This window comes from Aulonocara stuartgranti, assembly GCF_965226115.1.
Source record: "Aulonocara stuartgranti genome assembly, chromosome: 18".
Classification (NCBI taxonomy): Eukaryota; Metazoa; Chordata; class Actinopteri; order Cichliformes; family Cichlidae; genus Aulonocara; species Aulonocara stuartgranti.
The window spans coordinates 8660892-8684459 of record NC_138954.1 but is presented as its reverse complement, the minus strand read 5'-3'; the positions used below and the strand labels follow the sequence as shown (position 1 = coordinate 8684459).

The 23568-nt window shown below is 38.7% G+C and overlaps 3 protein-coding genes across 5 annotated transcripts in view; 1 reads left to right on the top strand and 2 right to left on the bottom strand.

Moving 5' to 3' along the window:
* Positions 1–23568, bottom strand: part of LOC309694094 (ubiquitin carboxyl-terminal hydrolase 37-like) — a 63918-nt gene extending 40350 nt beyond the window's left edge. The window contains exon 1 of the mRNA XM_082513849.1: positions 23546–23568. The gene's annotated coding sequence lies outside the window, so the exon portion shown is untranslated. The remainder of the gene's footprint in view (positions 1–23545) is intronic.
* LOC309694092 (uncharacterized protein) lies at positions 920–5650 on the bottom strand. 2 transcript variants are annotated; one of them, XM_082513843.1, is made up of 13 exons: positions 5433–5650; positions 4635–4660; positions 4463–4495; positions 4277–4366; positions 3794–3865; positions 3597–3685; positions 3382–3484; positions 3019–3121; positions 2887–2939; positions 2701–2779; positions 2007–2479; positions 1614–1807; positions 920–1505 (listed from the first exon to the last, which is right to left on the bottom strand). In XM_082513843.1, exons 5-13 carry the CDS (start codon positions 3848–3850, stop codon positions 1361–1363), a joined length of 1296 nt encoding a protein of 431 aa, XP_082369969.1. In that variant the 5' UTR covers positions 3851–3865; positions 4277–4366; positions 4463–4495; positions 4635–4660; positions 5433–5650; the 3' UTR covers positions 920–1360. The 2 variants fall into 2 exon arrangements, with proteins under 2 accessions (XP_082369969.1, XP_082369970.1); XM_082513844.1 differs by lacking the exon at positions 920–1505 and having other exon boundaries at positions 1665–1807; positions 2038–2479.
* Positions 7726–22096, top strand: LOC309694636 (acyl-coenzyme A thioesterase 1-like). 2 transcript variants are annotated; one of them, XM_082514814.1, is made up of 4 exons: positions 7726–7752; positions 18560–19021; positions 19833–20017; positions 20370–22096. In XM_082514814.1, the coding sequence occupies exons 2-4, from the start codon at positions 18565–18567 to the stop codon at positions 20976–20978; spliced, it is 1251 nt and encodes a 416-aa protein (XP_082370940.1). In that variant the 5' UTR covers positions 7726–7752; positions 18560–18564; the 3' UTR covers positions 20979–22096. The 2 variants fall into 2 exon arrangements, with proteins under 2 accessions (XP_082370940.1, XP_082370941.1); XM_082514815.1 differs by lacking the exon at positions 7726–7752 and adding an exon at positions 14564–14872.

The window sequence follows — 23568 nt, the reverse complement described above, 5'->3', positions numbered from 1 at the left end:
GTATAATGCTTACCGTTTATTAAAGGAAAGTATCCTAAATTGACTTCAAATTCGGCGGACAGGCGAATTGACTTCAAATTCGGCGGACAGGCGGCGGTTTTTCGCTTCTTCACTTGTATTTCGAAATAATCGAAGGCGGGTATTTCGAAGTCGCAAAGGAATTACGTCACAAGAAGGTGATTGGTCACTTGCAATGTTGAACCTGGAACAACATTAATTATGATGATGTGGGAACAATGCTGACACGAGGAAATCAGATCGTCCTTATTTTACCACTAGTTGACCTTTTAATGATGGAAGGCTTACCAGCCACATTTGAAACACTGTCCTCTGGATTAACACCATCATCAACACCAATATTTTAAATGCAAATGTTCGCAACCAGATAACCATTCACTCACTTCATAAATAAACTCATCATAACACATTGTTTTTGCTTTAAACCATGTTTCATGCTTTTCATTTTCATCATCTGGTAACACACAGATCAAAGTTTACATAGGTATAAATAGCTCTAACACTTTACTCCAGCCTGGCGTCCACACATGTGGACATCACATTTTGGGTTATTTAGACCAAAATACTAAATCTTGATCAACAAGTGCCTGATATACAGTTATGAGGACATTATACTGCAACTGTTCTATCGAAATTTCAAATTAATGTCCTCATATGTGGCTCTCATTTTTCTCAGAAACAAAAATTAGGTAAAAAAAACCAAAACCTGGTAATTCTTTCTTTTTACATTCATCGGGTTCCAATCGGCCCAAATATCAAAGAGAAATTAAAAATGCATGCCATGGAAGATTTCGGGTCTTAGGGGGTTAAAATGACCAGACCCCTCCGGCCTGTTTTCCAGGCCACTAAATTAAACCCAGTCAATTACCAATTGAACAGAATAAAAACCTACGAGGTCCACTAATAGTCCAAAAGTCCAAATCTTTAATAGAAAAGACAGGCAGAACTCAAACAAACAATAATCCAAACGAGGAGCATATATACACACTGGAAAGTAAATAATTATAAGTTATTAAATCAGACTAATTAAATACAGTAAAACTAATAAGGGAAGACGAACACACGGGAAATAAAAATAACAGTGTAAACATACCAAAACTCAAAATAAAACAGGAAAGTTACTACAAACCGAGTGTGACACAATTACATTCATATTGAAACATATGTGATAATTTTCTTTCTTTGTAGCATTTTTAAGATATGTGTTAGAACAGTCATTATGCTGTTTGGATTAGGAACCAATCATTTTTGCCAAATAGTTAACACAAACTTAGAACAACAATGAACAATTTTCAAGATTCTGATTTACAGAACAAACAAAAGTCACAAAAGGTTTCATTATTTAAGAGACAAGATCAAGTTTTTCACACAGGAATGAAATGACAGAATCCAGTGCAGCGGGGCCAAAGGTGTGTGTCAGCAAACTGAAGGTTGAGGAATCAGTCAGCTCATGTTTAAGATTGTGTTGGATTTTGAGAAGAGTCTGTCTGTTATTAGAAAGTAAGATTAACAATGTTACACCAATAACCCAAATACGGGGAAATGACAAATAATACCAAAAAAGATACAACTTTCATATTGTTTTACTAACTTACTTTGTCATATCAGCACTTGAATGGTCGATGCCTTTACAGACCATGTCTGTTGTGACATCGCAGGCCAATCTTCCGGCAAACCCGAGGGCTAGCTCCCCAGCCTCCTCTTCACTCAGAACACTAAACACCGTTACTTTAGTTTTGGCCTTCTTAGGCCTGTCAAGAATCATTGCGGGCAGTTTGGCTTTACGGCCCTAAAAAAGAAAAAGTGCAAACACCAAAAGAGCAGAGAGAGACACACACATGCGCACAAAGTTAAATGCTTTTGTTTACATGGTGTAATTGTGTATATGTTGCAGCAAATGCACAATTTCCAGCCACATTGTCACTTCATTGATACGAGTAACCCGGATTTATTTCAGGTGACATCAAAATCACGAAATGTATATCTACCCCAATCAAACCTCTGAAAACATGAACTGACATGTTCTCTGCGTTGATTCTGCGCTTGATCTCGTCTTCTGTTATTGTGTAGGTTTTCTTTTTTGAGCTTGGTACAGATAAGCGACCATGCACTCTGTAAACTGTACTAGTTCCTTCTGAATCAGTTTGGAATTCTGTATCTGCATCGATCCTGTCAACATCATCAGCAGCAGCATTATCTGTACTCAGACTTGTGCCGTATACTTCTGTTTCTTTTTCTTTGTCTTCAGTCTGTGTACCTTCATCTCTGACTGTCAGTCTTCCTATCTCACTGTTACTTGTCGATTTGCTGCAGATGTTCTCTCCCTTAGGAACTTTTCCTTTGTCATTCGCTGCCTGATGCTTTCCCTGATGACATTCTTCACTGGCTACTTCTATTGCTCCTCCTGTATAGCCACCCACTATGCTGCACAACTCCTTTCCCTCTGCTGTGCTGCACTGTGCTGTTACATAAAGAAGAATGATATAAACAGCACTATATCAATTTAATTGTGAAGAGAAATCCCCACAATACGACACAGTTATGTCTAAAATAGTTTTGTGTAAAAACTGGATCTTGAAACGTCCACTTTAATTACACAGTCCTGGTGTGCAAAGGCAAAATTACGAAAAAAAAATTCACTTTAAACATTTTTGGACATTGTTTAGTTATATTGTGACTTACTCTCACAGAAGATACAGATGCCACAAACAGACTTTGAACAACGCATGTGCTTGTATGCACCACATTTCTGGCACTGCACCTGTGAATTAAAAAAAAAAAAAGAAGAAGAAATAAACAAACAAAAAACAAATGAACAAAGTCCATTAAATAAACAATCTATATGGCTAAGGACATGTCATAGTGTACCCGGTCTTTGGCTGCAATCACACACCAGCACTGACTGCACTTCCTAGTTCGATCTGCAAAATATAATTTGTTTAAGTACAAGTTACATTTTCCAATGTTAGAGAAAAAGAAGGCAGCTAATTTTATCTTTACCTATTGAGGAAAATAAGTAGTGGCAAAGTCGGGACCTGAGCTTTGTGATTTCAGTGTTGTACTCCTCCACTTGTGTTTTACCGTCAATGAGAGATTGGGCAAACTAATAATTGACGAAGGAAAAAAAAAAAAAAAAGAACAAAAAGAATTAGATTAACAAAGAAATGTTTGTTTGTTTTTAACCCCCCCCCCCCCCCGAGAAAAAAAAAAAAACAGAGCAACCAAAGCAAAGCATTACTGCTGAAATGGTTCAATCTACAAAAAAAAATTGAGATTTTACCATCCTGCCTCTAAGGCTTTAAAAACTGACTAGGCAAAAATGTAAACATTACTTATATAGGTTAAAGCTATAGTTTTCAGTACCATTATGACATGCACTCCACATGAGTTCCCATCCTGTTGATGTGGGTGGCTCACATGTGACAAGGTCCACTCTCCAGTGCAGCCTCTTGCTGAAGCAAATGAGCTGAGAGATCGCAGTTATTACAAATAAAAAGCATATAGAGAAATCAATAACCACGTTTGGTAATGATTTCAATTAAATTAAATATGTTATGTTAAATATGTTAATTAATTACCTCCAGTTTTTCAACACCGCACTTTTTCTGACCTCCGACTCGCCAAATGAATTCATATAGACTATGGTCCTCTTGGGTATGTCACAAAACTGTTTTGTAAAAAGATGGATATGGTAGGCTTGGGCCTTGAGCTTTCCTAATGAGGGACACCGAAAAGTGTCATGCACTAGAGAGAGTGCAAAATCTGTGCAACTTACAAACAAGGTCCAGTGGCTGCCGTTTTCCAGACAGGCTCCAATCAATTTCTCATACATCTGAAAGATGTTTTTCTGGAAATAAAAATAATGTGACAAGTATGTTTTTCTGTCAAGAATGACACTGCAAAACTGCAAAAGCTTGTCAGGTGAGACTTGTAATTAATTCTGCAGATACACAAACATATAGAAAGTGTCATTTTTGGTTTACATTAATTAATTTCTATAGTGTGTACAAAACAAATCAAGACCACAGACTCAACACGCACCACTCAATTTTTGGTGTTCTTTATCAGTTGGCCAAGACAGAAATGTTTTAATCTGTGTGCATTGCTTTTGAACAAGTCTTTACACAGAAAAGGTTTCAGAAAGGTATTTTTCAGGTTCTTCTGACAAGGCTTCAATTTTGGAAAATGCTGTTTGTTTATAGTGGCAACTTATAAACCCTTTGTGATAAGAACATAGTTACCACAGTCCAAGTCATACCTTCAAAAAGTATGCACTTTGTGCTCTTGTGGACCCATCCAAAATTTTTCCAGTGATTTGGCTTGGTATTGGATAAATGTGAGGGAAATTCTATAAAAATAACATAAATACACCTATGTTTTCAAATACATTACAAAAAACGTAAACATGCTATGTCATTATGATCAAACAAGCTTTTCAACATACCTCACACTGCAAATAGATTAGGCCATCTATTACCTTATAAAACAAATAAATAAATACATATAAATAAAAACAGAACTAAGGAACACGATTCATTAAGTAAATTGTACAATAACATTGCATGTGATAATAAAAGGCTTGATTGGTTGATTATTCAACATGAGTTGACATTTACCTGACATTGTGAAGGAGTCACAGTTTCTGTAAGGGTGTAAGAACATAACATGTGGATTTGTTACACTTCTTTTTCACAAGTTAATAACAATCAATAATTTTCATTCCATTATTTACAAGCTATCACACGATGTCCCAGGGACAACATCTACACGATGTCCCAGGGACAACATCTACGCGATATCCCAGGGACAACATTTACGCGATATCCCAGGGACAACATTTACGCGATGTCCCAGGGACAACATTTACGCGATGTCCCAGGGACAATATTTACACGATGTCCCAGGGACAACATCTACACGATGTCCCAGGGACAACAATTACACGATGTCCCAGGGACAACATTTACACGATGTCCCAGGGCAACTTCTACACGATGTCCCAGGGACAACATTTACACAATGTCCCAGGGACAACATTTACGCGATGTCCCTGGGACAACATTTACGCGATGTACCAGGACAAATTTGTAAATTTCTGGATTACTGTTAATCTCCATAGAATCAAGAACTCATGTCCAGTTTCACAGCTATGGACCAGTTAATTATGTTTCCAGGTGATAGTTTGATTCATAGATTCAGCACACAACCATAAGTCTAGGCCTTTTAGTCCAGATTCTCTTCACTTATGTTTGTAAAATGATCAGGGAAGCTACTGCAATTTTGCCTGACCCAACCCCCGGGCCACGAAACACCCAAAAAGTTGGGGAACACTGGTTAGCTAATGCTGTCGTCAAGTAGCCTATCGCTAGCAAACAAACAGCAAGCCAAGTGAGGAACATATGTATAATGCTTACCGTTTATTAAAGGAAAGTATCCTAAATTGACTTCAAATTCGGCGGACAGGCGGCGGTTTTTCGCTTCTTCACTTGTATTTCGAAATACTCGAAGGCGGGTATTTCGAAGTCGCAAAGGAATGACGTCACAAGAAGGTGATTGGTCACTTGCAATGTTGAACCTGGAACAACATTAATTATGATGATGTGGGAACAATGCTGACACGAGGAAATCAGATCGTCCCGATGTACCAGGACAAATTTGTAAATTTCTGGATTACTGTTAATCTCCATAGAATCAAGAACTCATGTCCAGTTTCACAGCTATGGACCAGTTAATTATGTTTCCAGGTGATAGTTTGATTCATAGATTCAGCACACAACCATAAGTCTAGGCCTTTTAGTCCAGATTCTCTTCACTTATGTTTGTAAAATGATCAGGGAAGCTACTGCAATTTTGCCTGACCCAACCCCCGGGCCACGAAACACCCAAAAAGTTGGGGAACGCTGGTCTAGAGAACACTGGTTAGCTAATGCTGTCGTCAAGTAGCCTATCGCTAGCAAACAAACAGCAAGCCAAGTGAGGAACATATGTATAATGCTTACCGTTTATTAAAGGAAAGTATCCTAAATTGACTTCAAATTCGGCGGACAGGCGAATTGACTTCAAATTCGGCGGACAGGCGGCGGTTTTTCGCTTCTTCACTTGTATTTCGAAATAATCGAAGGCGGGTATTTCGAAGTCGCAAAGGAATTACGTCACAAGAAGGTGATTGGTCACTTGCAATGTTGAACCTGGAACAACATTAATTATGATGATGTGGGAACAATGCTGACACGAGGAAATCAGATCGTCCTTATTTTACCACTAGTTGACCTTTTAATGATGGAAGGCTTACCAGCCACATTTGAAACACTGTCCTCTGGATTAACACCATCATCAACACCAATATTTTAAATGCAAATTTTCGCAATGACAAGATCAGGAGAGATGACCGAAACCAAGGACATGAATGTACAGACAAAAGGAATCAAAAAAGGAATCCCCTCTCTCATGATACGTGAACAAGACCCTGAGATACATAAACTCTTTCACCTGGGTCAGCAACTCATCCCTAACTCGGAGTGGGCGCTCCACTTTTTTCCAGCTGAGGAACATGGCCTCAGACTTGGGGGTGCTGATTCTCATAAAAATCCTCCCTAGGGGTCCTCCCACCAAAGACTGCCTCAGTGCCCAGACTCATATACCTCATCCCCAGACTCTATTTCCTCTACAGAAGAAGTGTTAGTGTGATTGAGGAGGTCCTTGACGTATAAACTGACAACGGTCTCTAGTCTTGTCAGCCGAGGATCTTTATGGTCATGGTCGGCCTCCAGATCTGCTCTGTCTTTCTTTGCCAGCCTCCTGGTCAGCCCTCTTAACTGCTGTGTCTCTGCCGCTAGCCTCCTGAACTCTCACTTCTTTGTTTTGGATTTTTTTTCTTAAATATGGTCCTTCTTTCCCTGTCAGTACTCTTACTGGAGCATTTTGGGTCACCTGAAGGTGTTTCAGGGAATTTTTACGACAGCCTGATAATAATGAATTACAGTAGTTCTGCCTAGAAGTAATAATGCATAAACTAGTTTTTCAACATCACTCTTAAACAGGATGTTTCTAATTTGAGAGATTTTGCGCAAATGAAAGAAAGCAGTCCTACATATTTGTAGTCAGAAGAGAGTCAGACACACGAAAAAAGCTCTAGTCAGAAATGCATAAGAACAGGGGTCTCAAACTCAATTTAGCTGAGGGCCGCTGGAGGCAGAGTCTGGGTGAGGCTGGGTCGCATTAGGTTTTCCACAAGAAAGGCATGGTTAAAAAATTCCAATCTTCGCAAATCTCTTTATTTTTTTTTTTTAACACAAAATATGAAAAATAAATAAGCAAATTAAGAATTAATAAGAAAATTAATCAATCTGTAATACAGATTGATATAGACTCAATACTTGAAATGTGCAATTCACTTGTATTTTTATTTTTATTCCTATTTATTCTATTTATCCCCTTCGTATATTTTATTTATATTGTCTCTGTATTTATATATATGTGTGTGTGTATAACTCTGTAACTTCTGTCGGTGCTGTGCTTTTTTGGAAATCGAATTTCCCAGAGGAACCCACCCGAGGGATTAATAAAAATAACTGTGAAAAAATAACTAAAAATCCCACTGACGTGTGTATAAATCTATATACGTATAATGTCCCGCTGGGCAGCAACTTAAAAAAAAAAACTTTTTTTGAAGTGTTGTGAACGCAGCGCGCTGGGGCAAATGTCCGCGTTTGCCCAAAGGAGGAAGCCAGCCAGGTACAGAAAAGAAAGAAACACTCCATACGTCATACATTAAAATACATTATCAAACTCGCGGGTCGCACTAACATTAAATTTTCATATTAAGGTGGGGGCCAAAAACTATCGTCCTGCGGGCCGCGAGTTTGAGACCCCTGGCATAGAGGATTGCACTGTTGTTAAGCGTTGTTTTGGGTGTTCTGCGTGTACACGAATAGCTTTTCATGATGTACTTTCTGGATAGCAGGAATGGTATCTGGAGCAAAGTTCACATAGCAACATTGGCTCCATTAGAGTTAACCTCTAAGTAAAATGGGACGTGCTTGCCACACTGGCAAATACTATTATACTCATTTAGTACAGGTCAAATATTACAGGTCTGCCACTGACTGAAACTGTATTTAAGTTGACATTAAATCCAAAAGGTTAAATTCAAAAGAGAGATTATTAAAAAAACATATCCAGCAGCTCTGCATTTGTTTGCAACTCAGGTTCTTATTCCAAAGGGATCAGTGGTAACTTTTTGTTTTGGTAAGCACTCCAGTCTGTCATGGCTCTCTGCACAAATGTCTTTACAAAGCTTTTCCTAACGGCTTCCTGTTGAAGCCGTTAAATCCAAAAGTCTAGGTGTATTGTTTGGGGAGTGTCTGTGTTTGATAAAACCAGTTTGATCCAGGTGAATTATGGATGAGATGACTTTCTCAATTCTGATTGTTACTGCCTTGGTTATAATTTTCATATCTGTATTAATTAGTGAGAGTGATCAATAACTACATGTGACAGTGGGATCCCTGCAAGGTTTAAGAAGAACTGTGATAGCAGCTGTGTTTAAATCACAGGGAATAATACCAGTTTGTTTTATTCCTTGGATACATTTTAAATATATTGGGCTGAGCATATCCCAGAAAAGCTTATAGAACTCAGCCGGGAAGCCATCCAGCCCTGGCACTATATTGTTTGGTATAAGAAATATTACATGGTTAATTCTTTTTCTGTTAATGGAGCTTCTAGCTCTTATCTGTACATCTGTCAAATGTAGTACATTTATATTATTAATATTAAACGTACTCCTTCAGTTTATAAATATGCTTACGATCCCCAGCCAAAATATCCCTAAATTTTTCTTAACCACTTATCCAATTCACTTAACACTTACCCAATAATTAAGGGGGCTGGAGCCTATCCTGTCCGACATTTAGAGAGAGGCAGGGTACACCCCAGAAAAGCTGCCAGTCAATATTTAATTAGACAAAATAATTCCTGATATTAAAGCACAAAAAGACACAGAATCACATCTACAACCAATTTAGAGCACCATCTATCCCAAACTTCATGTTGCTTCGCTGTGGGAGGAAGATAGAGTACCTGGAGAGCACCTGTTGGAGGTTATTACTAGGTGAAATGAATATATATGTTGGGGAAAGGACATGGCCACTACCAGTAGTCCTGTGGGGGTGGTCTTTTATCTGTGATCTATTATTGAGTGTTTGTTGTGTGATCCTGGACCAGTTCTTGACCTTACCCCCTTTGTCCCAGGGCCTGTTTTATAAAATATATATATATATATATATATATAAAAATATTATAACTGACCATAAAACTCAACAAAGCTAGTCACCTCAAAGTAACTTTGGCAAGAAGACGAATTAAACAGGAAGCCGGGAACAAAACCTGACATACTGGTAACTACCTCCAACAAATCCAACATGTTCTATTGAATATGTTACTAAGTAGTAAGGTGGTCATCTCTTAATACCAGAAAAGCTGCAATTTTCAAATCACTATGTGCTTTGATGATTACATAAATGTGGAAATGAGGAACAGTTTCAGACAGATGCAGCATGAGGGGAGGAGTCAAACAAAAACTTAAGGTGTGTTGAAGAAAACCTGCCAGCCATTTAGGTAGCCCTCTATGTATAACACAAAACGTGGAATTTCCCTCATCTCACGATTAACAAATTCCGCATCTTTTCTTAACGTGGTTTCTGGAAAAAGCCCTGGACTCTCCAACAACTTTTTGTTTATTTTCCGGCAAGCTTCTGTTAATGCTTCTTGTAAGTACTTCTAAAATTTTCTTCTATTTCTGGTTCTGCCCTTAAATCCTGATGTTGGATACTGTGTTATAATCTTATTGTAGTCATATTGTAGTCTCATTGTAGTCAATGTGCGATTTCCCAGGCTTTTCAGCATTTATTAAACAAAAGGTTGTTATTACGGCGACCGTGGCTCAGGGGGTTGGGAAGCGTATCTGTGGTGTTGGCCAGAGGGGCCAACACCAGTAGGCGGCCTCGCTTCTGTCAGTCTGCCCCAGGGCAGCTGTGGCTGGCTACAACCGTAGCTTGCCTCCACCAGTGAGAATGCGAGAGTGAATGAATAGTGGTATTGGGTGCCTTGAAAAGCGCTACATAAATCCAATCCATCATTATTATTATTATCTTCAAGCAGTTTCCTTTTTTCTACATAAAAAACACATACTGAAATTTCTAAGGTACTGTAGACAATGAAAAACATTGAATTTTTTGTTTAACTGTTCAGTTTTAATTTAGTTGTTTTTCTATTACTTAATTACTTTGATGTAGTATGATTGCAGATAAAGCTTTAAAACTTAAGAAAATACAATTAAAAGTCTGAATTTTGTGCACGCATTCACATTTTCCAAAGCCATGCAGTGGAGAGGAAGAGAGAGAGGGGAAGGGGGGTTGGGGGGCTATAATCGGTACCGAGCAGCTCTGCGTTTGTTTGCAGTTCAGGCTCTTATTGTGAAGGGATTAGTGATAACTTCCTGTTTTGATAAGCGCTCGAGTTTGTCGTGGCTCTCTGCACACAGTCTTCTCTGCACACAGTCTTCACTACTGCCACAAGATGGCAGTATAAGCCTCTAAATAAACAGTCGTGCTCTGGCTAGTGCTCCCACACAGAAAGAAACAGAATCACATCTACAACGAATTTAGAGCACCATCTATCCCAACCTGCATGGTGCTGGACTGTGGGAGGAAGACCGAGTGTTGGAGATTACTGTTAAGTGAACAGAGTTTTGGGCAACATTACACTAAAGTCTTGAAAAAATATAATAACTCACCATAAAACTCAACCAAACTAATCACCTCAAAGCAACTTTGGCAGAGCGGAAGAGGAATTTAAACAAGAAATGGGAAGCGGGGAACAAAACCTGACGTACTAGTAACTACCTCAACCTCATTTTTCACCTCTGAGATGGGAGATAACATGCTTGCTACAGTGCAGGGAGTTCATGAAGACTGCAGAACCTTCATCTGCCTGTTTGATTTATTAAGCAGCATTGTTGAAAAGCTCCTTCTCTATCTCTCCTGTTCTTTGTGTTTCTGTATCTGACTGCTCCCTTTCTGTCATTTCAGCTCAGTGGAGCTCACGTCAGCTTCTGGCCTTTGAAAGGCATTATACCTGCACTAAGGGATGTATGTTCTGTGGGAACTTGAGATTGACTTTATGCTTCTGTGTTTATGAGTAAATGATGATTAATTCATTTGTGTATAGCCATTCAAATTTAAACTGCATGCAGATACCAGCAGATACAAGAACTGTAACTGAGATGTTAAAAGTATTTCACAAGTACAAGGTATAAAACATACAGGCTTTAGAGACAAGCAGAATAGGTGATCAGAGAAGTTAAGGCTGGGTTCTGAACACTATCCAATGTCCACTTGACATTAACTTGCTGTTGTTAATGGTGAGCTGTTTGTTGTGGCCCATTGTGGAGCCAAAACAGACAGGAGGCAGGTCATGATGCTCCAAAAGACTTTATCAGGGGTGAAGTTTTCAGGACTCCGTGAAACCTCACTGAATACTAGAGTTAACTCAAAACAACCCATAAAAACTGCTGGGGTTGAATTCTTTGCTGAATAATTGTATTGTTTTGGTGCTATTTAAAGAAGATTTAATCAAACTAAATGGAACTAAATAACATAAGATTTGAAGAGGTTAATCCTACTCTAGTCCAACATTTGTACTTTTGTTTATGTCACATTAAAAAACATTGAATTTGGAAAACATTTCCATTTCTGCAAAATCAGTTACACCTAAAAAATCTCACTGAATTAATTGAAGGTGATTTAAAGGATCTGGAGCAAGCTGGGGTATTTTACCTGGATATTAATACCCCTGGTTTTTGGCCTCTAACAATAACTTTTTGGGATTTTCCCTGTTTTTTTTCCCTCTCACTCACTCTCTCTCAGTCCTTCTGTCCCTTTCATTCTTCTGTGATGCTTCCTTGTGGGTCCACCTGTGGATGGAGTTTCCTTATCCTGTAGTTTCTCTCTCATCATCTAATCGCTTGTGGTATTTAATGAAGGACTGGAGCTGCTGCTCTCCCTTGGATTGTTGTTAACATCATGTTGGTAATTTGTGACGCTGAGAATTCAGTGAATAGTTTAAAAGATCGGCTTATAAAGTTCAAAGTTTCATTGACACAAACAAGCTTTCGGTCAGATTAGCAGCTGATTTCTTTCTTCAAGAAGTCCCCCGTACAGTAACAATTACAAATAATACTGTCTGTTTCAGGTGTTCACCTTTTTCTTCCAACTGATTAAAAAACAGTAAGAACGAGAATGGTTTTGGGCCAAGCTGCTGATCTGGTGAACATTACAAGCCTGCCATGTCTGCACTGTGTATTATTAGGCCATGTTCATGTAGTCTGCACCGTGTAATTATCTTAGCAGGCTGCTGACAAGAGGAGCCAAGATCTCTGTCCCATGTGGTGCAGATGTATTTATTTTTAAGACTGTGTTGTATCTTTAGGACTTTAGTAACAAAGGACAGAGACAAAGACTGTTTTAAAGTCAGTTGAAGAAAACTTGAAAGCCAAAATTCTTCTTAGACTATTCTTACACTTTGCTCAATAATGCATCACATGATATCGGCTCCCCTTTCTTCACTATTTCATGCTGCTAGCTGCAAGCTTCTTTTTATTTATTTAGTCCATCTGGAAGCCATAATGAGATATTATCCAGTGTTTTATTGTGCACTTTAAAAGCACATTTACTGGGTTTACAATAATGAAATCACTCAAATTTTTTGAGAAAGAGCTACAAATTTGAACCTAGAGGAAATGTGTGAAATAATTTGAAAGGTCCACTCTGTTTCTAAACATAATGGTAAATGGTCTGTATTTGTATAGTGCTTTACTTAGTCCCTATGGACCCCAAAGCACTTTACACTACATTCAGTCATCCACCCATTCACATACACATTCACACACTGGTGATGGCAAGCTACATTGTAGCCACAGCTGCCCTGGGGCGCACTGACAGAGGCGAGGCTGCCGGACACAGGTGCCACCGGGCCCTCTGACCACCACCAGTAGGCAACGGGTGAAGTGTCTTCCCAAGGACACAACGACCAAGACTGTCGGAGCCGGGGCTCAAACCGGCAACCTTCCGATTACAAGACGAACTCTTGAGCCACGATCGCACCCTACATTATGTTATTAATAAATCTTATTGATTGTAGCTGTAAGAGGTCAGTAAATAATTTTTATATATATATATATCTGTAGCACATGTCTCATACTATAATTTTTTTATGAAACTGGCAAAACAATCAAAAACCACAATCTGAGAGCTGCCTTGCTCTTGGAGCTTTCACGGGAAACTAAATCCTAGCAATAGTGATTGCGATTTGATTAACTGCAATGACTGGTGTAGAAAATTCCTTAGTTCTTGTACACTTTTTGTGTAGTTCTTGATTTTATCAACACACAAAGGAAAAAGTTGGTCTCCAAAGTCAAACAACTTTTGATTTACGCAAGAGCGCTTTTCTTTAGTCTTTGTCTCATTCCTTGCACAGTGCATCCAAAACAAGCAGAGCCACCATATCATCTCCTTTTAATTCATCTAAAAAGGACACGAGGAAACAGTGATTGTAGAAACATTTATTCAAATCCCTCTGCGGCCCATGTGTTTGGCAGTGGTCCTCGGGCTCTTGCCAACATGCAGACAGCGAACGTGTTGGCCTGCTTTTGAAAACAGATGATCAAAGATTTCCACGTTTCTGGTAAAAGTATAACAATTACATGTTTATCCCACACATTTTGTGCTTTACATTGTTCCCAGTGAGGCCTGAATAGGCATAGACATCATGTCAGATTCTGTGTTGCAACACTACTGCATGGAAATCTGTATTTTCATAGTTTTTAGGAAAAAAAATACATTTAATGTTTGGTATATGATACCGTACCGTGTATATTTATGTAGATTTAAAAAAAAAAAGCCCCCTGGCTTAACAGTGCAGTGGTTACACTGCATCAAGAGGGAGCAATAGGTTAACATCATGGGTGTTACTATTTCTGTTTTGAGAGTAATGCCTCCTGCAGGATTTGAAAAACTCTGTAAAACAATAGATAACTAATGAAAAGCTGAGATGTTCTATTAGGAATTTTCTGAGAGGCTTAAATGGGCTTTTTATTGTTAGTGTGTTCAAAACCATTATGAAATCCACTTGACTTTTTTTTGGTTGCTCAAACAAAAGTAAATGAAGTCATCAAACAAAGGAAAAGAACAAACTAACACTACTCAATCAAAACTTAAAACAATACACATTTAGTGTTGCACTTGCACAAGCTTGAGCAACATCCTAAAGCTTTTTTCTTTTATTTTTGTGCCATAATTGTGGTTTAAGATGGAGTACAATTAAAAAAAGCCATCTAAAAGGAGCTTTTAACATCATCTGTACACATGTAGAATTTAAAGACTTGCATATTTGCTTGTGCATATACTGTGCAGCAGTGGTGCTGCACATCATCATTGCAGAGATCAGTCATGATGTGACCCAAATATCTAACTTTAGGCACCACATTTAAAACCTAAAGCTTCCTGAGTGTCAAGCAGAGTGGACCAGTGATTTGTACTGAATATCAAAGCAACAAGGTTCTGAGTCTCAACCCAGTTTGTGTGTGCATGTTCTTTGCCTTTCTGGCTTCTTTGGACAGCCCAAAAACATGCATGCAATTAGGTTAATTAGTCATGCTAAATTGACTGTAGGTGTGAATGTGAGTGTGAATGGATGTGTTGCCCTGTGAGAGATTGGCAACCTGTCCATGGTGGAACCCAGCTTTCCCTATGACAGGTGGCATAGGCTCCCCCCGCCCCCTGTGACCCGGAATTAGGTAAGTGGAAGTAAATGAATGGATAGATTTCCCAAACAGAATGGATGAAAGATTTGTTTCCAATCCTTTGTAGTTAAGCAATCAATGCTAAACTCTTTTTAGCGTTGATGTAATAAATAATAAACTTGAATTAAAACATGTTATTTCACTCTATCACTCATACTTAAAAATAACAATGAAAAACAAACAAGCAGAAAAACAGCCTGGTGTAAGCAGTGCGTTAGCAAGAGGATGTAGTTATCACCCAATGCTTCCAAGCTTGGTAAGCAAACTATATCAATACAATATATTGGTGTAACAAACTAAATACTTGAACATCACACACTAGAATTGGAGCACAAAGTTCTTGGACTAGCTGATGATTTGCATTTTTAAATAATACAAAACTTACCCAGTTACGTGGCTGAGAGGTCAATTTCGGTGAGGCCCACTAAAACAGTACTGACCTAGTTTCCACGCACCTGTCACTAAATGTGGCTACATCCACTTGCACACAATTTAAATGGGTAAGTTATATAAAATTCCACCCTGCATGAAGCTGTTACAAGTAGAAAATTAGCCATAGATACAAAAAACGGCTTTGGTCCAAGCTGTAAACAAGTGTATTCCTACTGCTGAGAGTTACTCACTTCTTTGGATATAGCCTCAGGTGCCCGTTAAAAGAATGGCAGTTTTTGGCATACTTTTCAGCCTCAGAGCACAAAAATCAGTTTATGTAAAGTTTACATCTACATCAGTATGAATTCAGCTTAAAGCCTTTTCATTTAGCTTGATATAGTGATTGAACTATAACTAGATTCTAGACCCTCACTTTCACCTTGTCAGTACATTTTTGCTGTTGTTATGATTATTTACATACTCCCACCGTCCATCTGTCACATCACAAGTAAAATAAATTAATGGGACATAAAGGCTTTTAGATGATTGTAAGTAACAGATCAGCAGAGTGAAGCTTTATTTCACATTCAGATGTTAGTGCAGAAATGATCATGGATTACAAATTAGTAAAAGTGTTCAAATGTCTGGAGGTTTAGGTTGACCTTTTATGCAGTTTTGTGCTTTTCTTCCATGTCTTATTGCCATAAACTGTAACATTTGGTGGAATGATGTGATAACTTTATCTGCATAAATTCTGTGCAAGAAAAATTGCAAACTACATTCAAATAAAACTGTTTGTGTGGACAAGATAACAAAAATCTGGTGACAGTTAAGAGAGAAAAGCTCAAGGGGAGAGAGAATACAGGGTTTATGTCATATAATGAAGCTGAATAATCAGCTGTTTTGAATTTGTGTTGTTAAATAAATTTGGAAAGGGATAAAAATCCTCAGGGGCAGTAAGATACCAGAATCCTTGCTTTTCACTTATTTTGGCAGCTTTTGTGTTGCGAGTCAGTCACGAGCGTCTCACCTGTACAGTGAGGAGCTTCTCTGGAGTACATCTCCTATAAAAAATTAAACAGGACTTTTCTGAATAAGCAGACAGTGACTTAAGATGAATTTTTAAATGGATTACGAAGTGCGCCCCAGGGTGGCTGTGGCTACGATGTAGTTTGCCATTACCGGTGTGTGAATGTGAATGGGTGGATGACTGGTTGTGTAAAGCGCTTTGGGGTCCTTAGGGACTAGTAAAGCGCTATACAAATACAGGCCATTTACTATTTTAATGGAAACATACATTTCCAGAAAAATGTTGATATATTTTTTTTCTTTGCTAATTTGAAAAATCTCTTGAGTCCTTGAATCTATATACAGCTGTCATGGTCTCGGTGTCTTAAGAGCTCATTTTGTCAAATGATCTATGTTCTCGCTGTGACCCTGGATTACATAAGCAGAAGAAGATGGATGGATTCATGTTGTGTCACATTTCCTGTTTTATTTTGGTAATGGATATGTAATGTGTTTTGTGTTGAGCTAACTTCCCCCGTCTCATTATACTGTATCTATATTGTCTTCATGTTGTCTCAGTCTCCCCTTGTTTATTGTTGTGTTGTCCCTCTGTGACATATGCATGGTTTGCATATGCAGGACTCTAAAGATATCCCCATGCCTAGATTAGAAGCTGGTGTTTTACACAGACAGTATGATTAATAATGAACAGAAAACAAAACAAATATCAAAAGTACACATACATAAGAAAAGAGGAAATTAATCCCATGAATTCAAATGTGCTTCAGAATAAAAGAATGAAACAACAGTTGAACTCGTTTTTAACCCTGTAAAGCCTGAACCATGAAATAACTACAAAATGGTTCATCTTTTTGACACAGGTATTTTTTTTAACTTTAGACCCATAAAAAAAATTAAATATCAATGTGCATGTATGAGTCTTAATTTAATTAATTTTTTTATTTTTTTTACTTCAGCTGGCATTTTTGTGCAATTTATTGCTTGAAATTTTATTGTGCAATTTCTTCAGATTTCTCAGGGGGAAAATTCACACTAATAATGTGGAAGTCTCAAAAAAGTCATAAAAACTAATGTATTAAATATGATACACTTGGCATTTCAGCATTATGGGAAATATTCATATAAGATACGCTTTAGATCTCTGGAGTAATTTCAGCGATTACTCCAGAGCCAAGAGCCATTAGTGTCATTTGTTTAATCCATACAATTAACCAAAATTCCATAAACTTTAGGGATTTCAGTGTGTCATTAACTTTCAGTCCCCAACAACAACTTCCGTTTTCTCTTAAAAAAAGAAAACCTAGCGGGGCCCACCCAATCTGAAATCCTCCCTCTAATTAAAATACAAAAGAAATGTATATGTTTCCTTGAAAACAAAACAAACATAAACAACTCAGGCTATAATTTGCTATTGTTACCCAATCATATGCATAATGTTAAGGCCAGTGTGTGACCCCGCCTGCCACAGGGATACAAATTTAAATACATGAGCAGAAAATTAAGGTCACAGTAATGAATAATATCACAAACTAACCACCTCGTACTACCAGTTCGAATTCACTTTTTATATAAGTAAATTAACTTGTATGAACATGTAACTACACATACTTCCGAGTAATTCCAAACCGAATTTCTGTTAATACTGTGGTCCACCTGCAGTATCTTTACAGCCCACCAGAGGGCCCCAGCCCACACTTTGGGAATCCCTGCTTTAGAAAATTACTTTGGACACTAGAATGTAGGGAAAAAATGACCTTTCACATCCAGTAACTATGTGAAAGGTCATCAAAATGCACCTGTGAGAGTTTTCTCCAGTGACTGATCAGAGCAGGAAAAATACCCAGTGTATTATTGCTTGTTTCTTTTTCTCTGCATCATTGGCATTAAATTTATGAAGTTTTACTACTGAAAATTTTGATATATCCCAGTAGACAGCTGAATTAAAATTAAATAGGTTGCTGTTTGTAACAAAGCTGAAATGTAATTTTCAGCCTTTAAAATTTCATGTGGTTAAAAAGTTGTGAGATTTAAAAAATGCTGGGACATTAAAAAGTGCCACATTTTGACCTAACACTGTATACTTTCTGGTCTGTAACTCCAGTAATCTACATAGTATGTAGCATTGCGTCCTCAAATATATTGAAGTTAAAAAAAAAAAAGATCTGATTCTGATGGTGTCGAGTGGGAAGCATTCCAAGAATGTTTCTTTTTTATTTTCCTTGCAATGACCCATTTGTCCAAATATTGAACATTCATGGAGTTCAGTCTTTGATCTTTCAGAAAAGATGTCCTCCCAAGTCAGGCTGAGGCTGCTGCCGAGCACCAGGTGTCTGTTTGATGAGCCCGTTCAGCTGAAAGTGGCCGGGCTGCGGTCAAGGCAGGTGGTCACAATCAGAGCCACATCGACCGACGAGAGAGAAGTGGTGTTCAGCTCTTCAGCCACTTACAGGGCAGATGATGGCGGAGAGGTCGACCTGAACCGAGACCCCTCACTCAACGGGAGCTACGTTGGAGTGCAGCCCATGGGTCTGCTGCAGTCACTGAAGGCAGACACTTTGCACAAGTACTTCTTCAAGAACAAAGCTCTGAACCCTCACGTGGTGAAGTTTTCTGTGCATGAGCAGGAGGCGGATGGCAGGATACTGGCAGAAGAGACAAACGAGAGGTTTTTGATGGGAGACGGGGTCAGTCGGGACCCAGTCAAAGAGGGGAACATACGAGGAGTCTTGTTTACACCCCCAGGTACTGTATGTGGTTTTCCACTTAGAAGTATTCACTATCATTACAGTGGGCCCCCCTTTTTTTTTTAACAGGTGGCGAAGGTATATTTTCTGCAAAGGGTACATCACTTTTCTTGATTCAATTTCAATTCAATTTTATTTATATAGCGCCAAATCACAACAACAGTCGCCTCAAAGTATTTATATTGTAAGGCAGACCCTACAATAATACATACAAAGAATAACCCAACAATCAAATGACCCCCTATGAGCAAGAACTTTGGCGACAGTGGGAAGGAAAAACTGCCTTTTAACAGGAAGAAACCTCCCGCAGAACCAGGCTCAGGGAGGGGCGGGGCCATCTGGGGTGAGAGAAGGAAGACAGGATAGAAGACATGTTGTGGAAGAGAGACAGAGATTAATAACAGATGTCTTAAAAGATGTCTCAGTTCCTAAAATGCATCTGGAGGACAGAGGAGGGGGTGGCTTGTCAGATTAGCTGTAATCATATTTGCACAGCTGTATCCTTTGTAGAAGTACTTATTGTACTACTTTGGGAAGTTATTTAAAAGTATCCTTAAATATAAAAAAAATGTGTTTAACACCTCTGAGATCATAAAATACAGCACTAATTGGGCTGTAATGAAACTATATGATGAAACTTACACCAAAATCACGATACATGAGTGAAAAACATTTTAATTCATATTTAAACTGGAAAACATAGATGAAGTGTTGAATATGGATCTTTTATTGTAGGGCTTTAGGTTAAAGTTGCACATTATGCATGATTATAACCTACTTACATGAAACTTTTGTTGTCTGTGTTCTAGGAGAAGGTCCGTTCCCTGCTGTGCTGGATCTGGGCACCTTCATGTCTGAGAAAAGAGCCTGTTTGTTGGCCAACAAAGGGTTTTTGGTCCTCACGATTGCTGTGTTCAGTGACAGACAAAATATGAAAGAGATACATCTGGACCCCTTTAAAGAAGCCGTGGATTTCTTACGCCACCACCCCAAGGTGGGTCCAGTGGGTGACACTTAAGCTAGCAGCGTAACTTTACAAGAACCCATGTAACTGTGTGTTCAGACCGAATGTGAAGCAAATGTTTTTGTTTTTTTTGGGGGGGGGGGAATGATTGCATGCGTAGTCTGTGAAATGCAGTGAACTGGTTAAAAATCAGTCAGGTTTGAAGAATTGCTTGGCAAAAAGTGAGACACTGCTTTAGGGAGTCCTAGTTATGTGTAGTTACGAGTTATGTGCCAGAACACCCATTTTTTTCTTTAAACTGTTCCAGTTTAAATGCCCAGCAGGTCACAACTTTTAATACTTTGGAATTGCCGGTTTCTGAGCTCTGTGTGTTATTTCACAGGCGGGCAGTAAAGGAGTCGGCATAATATCAAGATCAAAGGGAACAGATATCGCGCTCTCTCTTGCTGCATTCGTGCCCGGTGTGGAGGCCTTAGTTTGGATCAATGGCACCAGTGCCAGTGTGGGCACTCCCCTCTACTACAAGAAACAGCAGATCCTCTCACCCTTAATGTTTGACTTCAGCAAGGTGATTACCACCAAGTCTGGAGCAAACCTTACCAAGTATGCTACTGAAGATCCCCTGGAAGAGAAGAACAAAGGAAGCCTCGTCCCCATTGAACGAGCCAAGAGCCAGTTTCTCTTTGTGGCTGCAGAGGATGACCTCAACTGGGACAGCAAGGCCTACATGGACCAGATGGTGGAGAGACTGAAGCGTCGTGGGAAGGAGAACTTTGAGACTGTTTTTTATCCTGGAGCTGGACATTTGCTGGAGCCACCCTATGGACCCTTCTGTTCCTCTGCTTTCCATGGGATCCTTAGCTTCTCAGTGGTGTGGGGAGGGGAGCCCAGGGCCCACGCAGCAGCAGAGATCCACCTGTGGAAGAAGATAGAGGAGTTCTTTAGAACTCACCTGAGTTGTGATGCTGCACAGGCTAAAGCCAATTTATAAACAGGATTTGAAAGATAAAACAAAAAACAACTATTGAATATATTATTTTATTTGCTTGTGAATATTTTCTGTTCTGTCTTTGAATGCATTTCATGTTTGATTTTAATATCAGAATACTTTAATAATTCCTCAGGGAATTATGTGGGTTACAGTTACTCCAGGACAACAGTAAATGGCCTGTATTTGTATAGCGCTTTTCTAGTCCCCAAGGACCCCAAAGCGCTTTATACATCCAGTCATTCGCCCATTCACACACACATTCACACACTGGTGATGGCAAGCTACACTGTAGCCACAGCCACCCTGGGGCGCACTGACAGAGGCAGTAACTTCTTCCTCACCTCATCAAGCTCTTCTGACTGCTGCTGAGCTCCAAAGCTTTTTACCTGCTTGGAATTTGTGTTGACTGAATACATAAATTCATAAATCAAGTTTAATACAATGGCAGCAAAGATTAAAAGAAATATTTGTGTTCAGCTTGTGAGTGACCATCCTACAGCTATCTGGGTGAGGTCACTACCAGAAAACAGCAAGGAAGGAGACCAAAGACGCCACCTGGGAGATATCGCTACAGAATAAATGTTACAATACAAATGCGAACACACAGGAAAAAAAGGTTAAACCATACAAGACCAACTCCAAGTTAAAGAACTGCATTATTATAGCACATTTCTAAAGTATATTTCACTACCACAGTAGTACAAGGATGAAAATGGCACCACAGAAAACTAGCACATTACTCATCAATGCTGCTCTTTTTTATGATAAATAACAATGTATTTTAAAATACTGATGTATTGAAAAACAAGACAAATTAAGTGTAAAAACCTTTGACTTGTGGTTGTGAAAGTATTTGCACCACTATCAACTACAGCAGACTCCAAATGCGATTTTGTCATCCTTTAATAGGTAGAAAATGGAGAAATTAAAGTAGAAATGACTAAGTCCTACATTTGTGAGTGTTAAACAAATGTATTCCTGCTTCAGCATTTAACTGTAATGACAGATTAACTGCTAACAGACATTATCTGTTTATTAAACTCAAGAATTAAACATAATTGAATTTATGACTGTTTTATAGGTTCACCTTATTTGTTTACCAATCTAATGTCAGTCATCTCAACTCTGTATTGTCTTTGGTTGCTAGACTAACAAGCCAGTCCAAAACACTCTTTTCTGCTTTGGGGCGGGACAAGTGGTAAAGGTTCAGGTGGACCTGTGGGACCTGACACAGAAGCTAAGTCCTAAGAATTAGTGATGGGAATTCCGGCTCTTTTTAGAGAACCGGCTCTTTCAGCTCGGCTCACTAAAAAGAGACGGCTCTTTCGGCTCTTCAGGTTGTTTTGTTGCTTTAATTAATTTATTATTAACAACAATATAAAATTATGCACAAAAGGAATTACTAATGTAAAAAAAAAAAAAGTGGTTTTATTTATGTATGTTTATATATAAATATATACAGTGGCCCCTAGAGATAAAGCCCGTACAAACTCCAAAAAGCACGTACAAATTCTAAAGGACGTAGAAACTCCAAAACACATTTCTAGCGTTAACTGAACTTCCAAAACAGAGCTACCTAGATCACTTAAATTACACAATTGAAAGCATATGTGTATTGTTTGTGTATTTATACACAGGCACTCATATATATTCAAATAATTTAAAGAAAACGTTCATTTATCGATAAAACAGGCGGAGCGAGAACACATCCGGGACTTTTTCGCGTTCTCGGCTTGATGCATACTTTGAATTGGAACAGTACTTGGTCTCCGACTGATGACGTATCACGAGTACACGAGAACACAAGTACAAACAAGAGAAAGGGCCTATGCTTCAGGTTTAATATGGACAAGTAAATGTGTGTCTATGTGGGGGCCCACTAGTACAAATGTGGTTTAAGTTGACAATAACTGTTTTAGTTGTACCCTGGGGCATTTCAAAGGTGAAAGCCATTCCACTTTAAAGGTATAAGGTTTTATGAGTGAAACCAGAGTTAGGACTTAGGAGGCCTGGTGTTTTATTTTGAAAATCTTAATTTATATACCATGCAGTAATTGTTACAACATTGGGTTTTATTTTTGTTCATTTCATAAGAAAGTAACTGTTTTCAGTTCATTTTTTCCTTTCCCAAATAAATACCTAGTCATATACAGCAGTACAATGAACCCAGCCCAATCTCACGCTAGCTTTTACCATAGCTTTGTGGGAATGGGCAATTGTTTGCATCGTCTGTCACACCAACCCTCTGCATGTCCTCCTTCACTACATCCACAAACCTCCTCTGTGGCGTTTCTTCTTTGTAACATAAATCTGTAACATATTGTTAAATAGTCTAGTCCAGGGGTCGGCAACCAGCTGTGGCACGCGAAAGGTTGTTAAGGTTAAGGTTGTCTCCTTGACCTGGAGACAACATATAAGATGACACCGCCATGGACCTCAACCTGCAGGCTTTGTGTTACCTGTTTCTTTATACAGGAGCATGTAGGGGTGGACTGCCTTTTTATTTGATTACCCTTTTCTCATGTTTTTCTTAGTTAGGGACATTTTGGGGGACGTTATACTCTTACTTGTTAAACACATGCTCCCATCC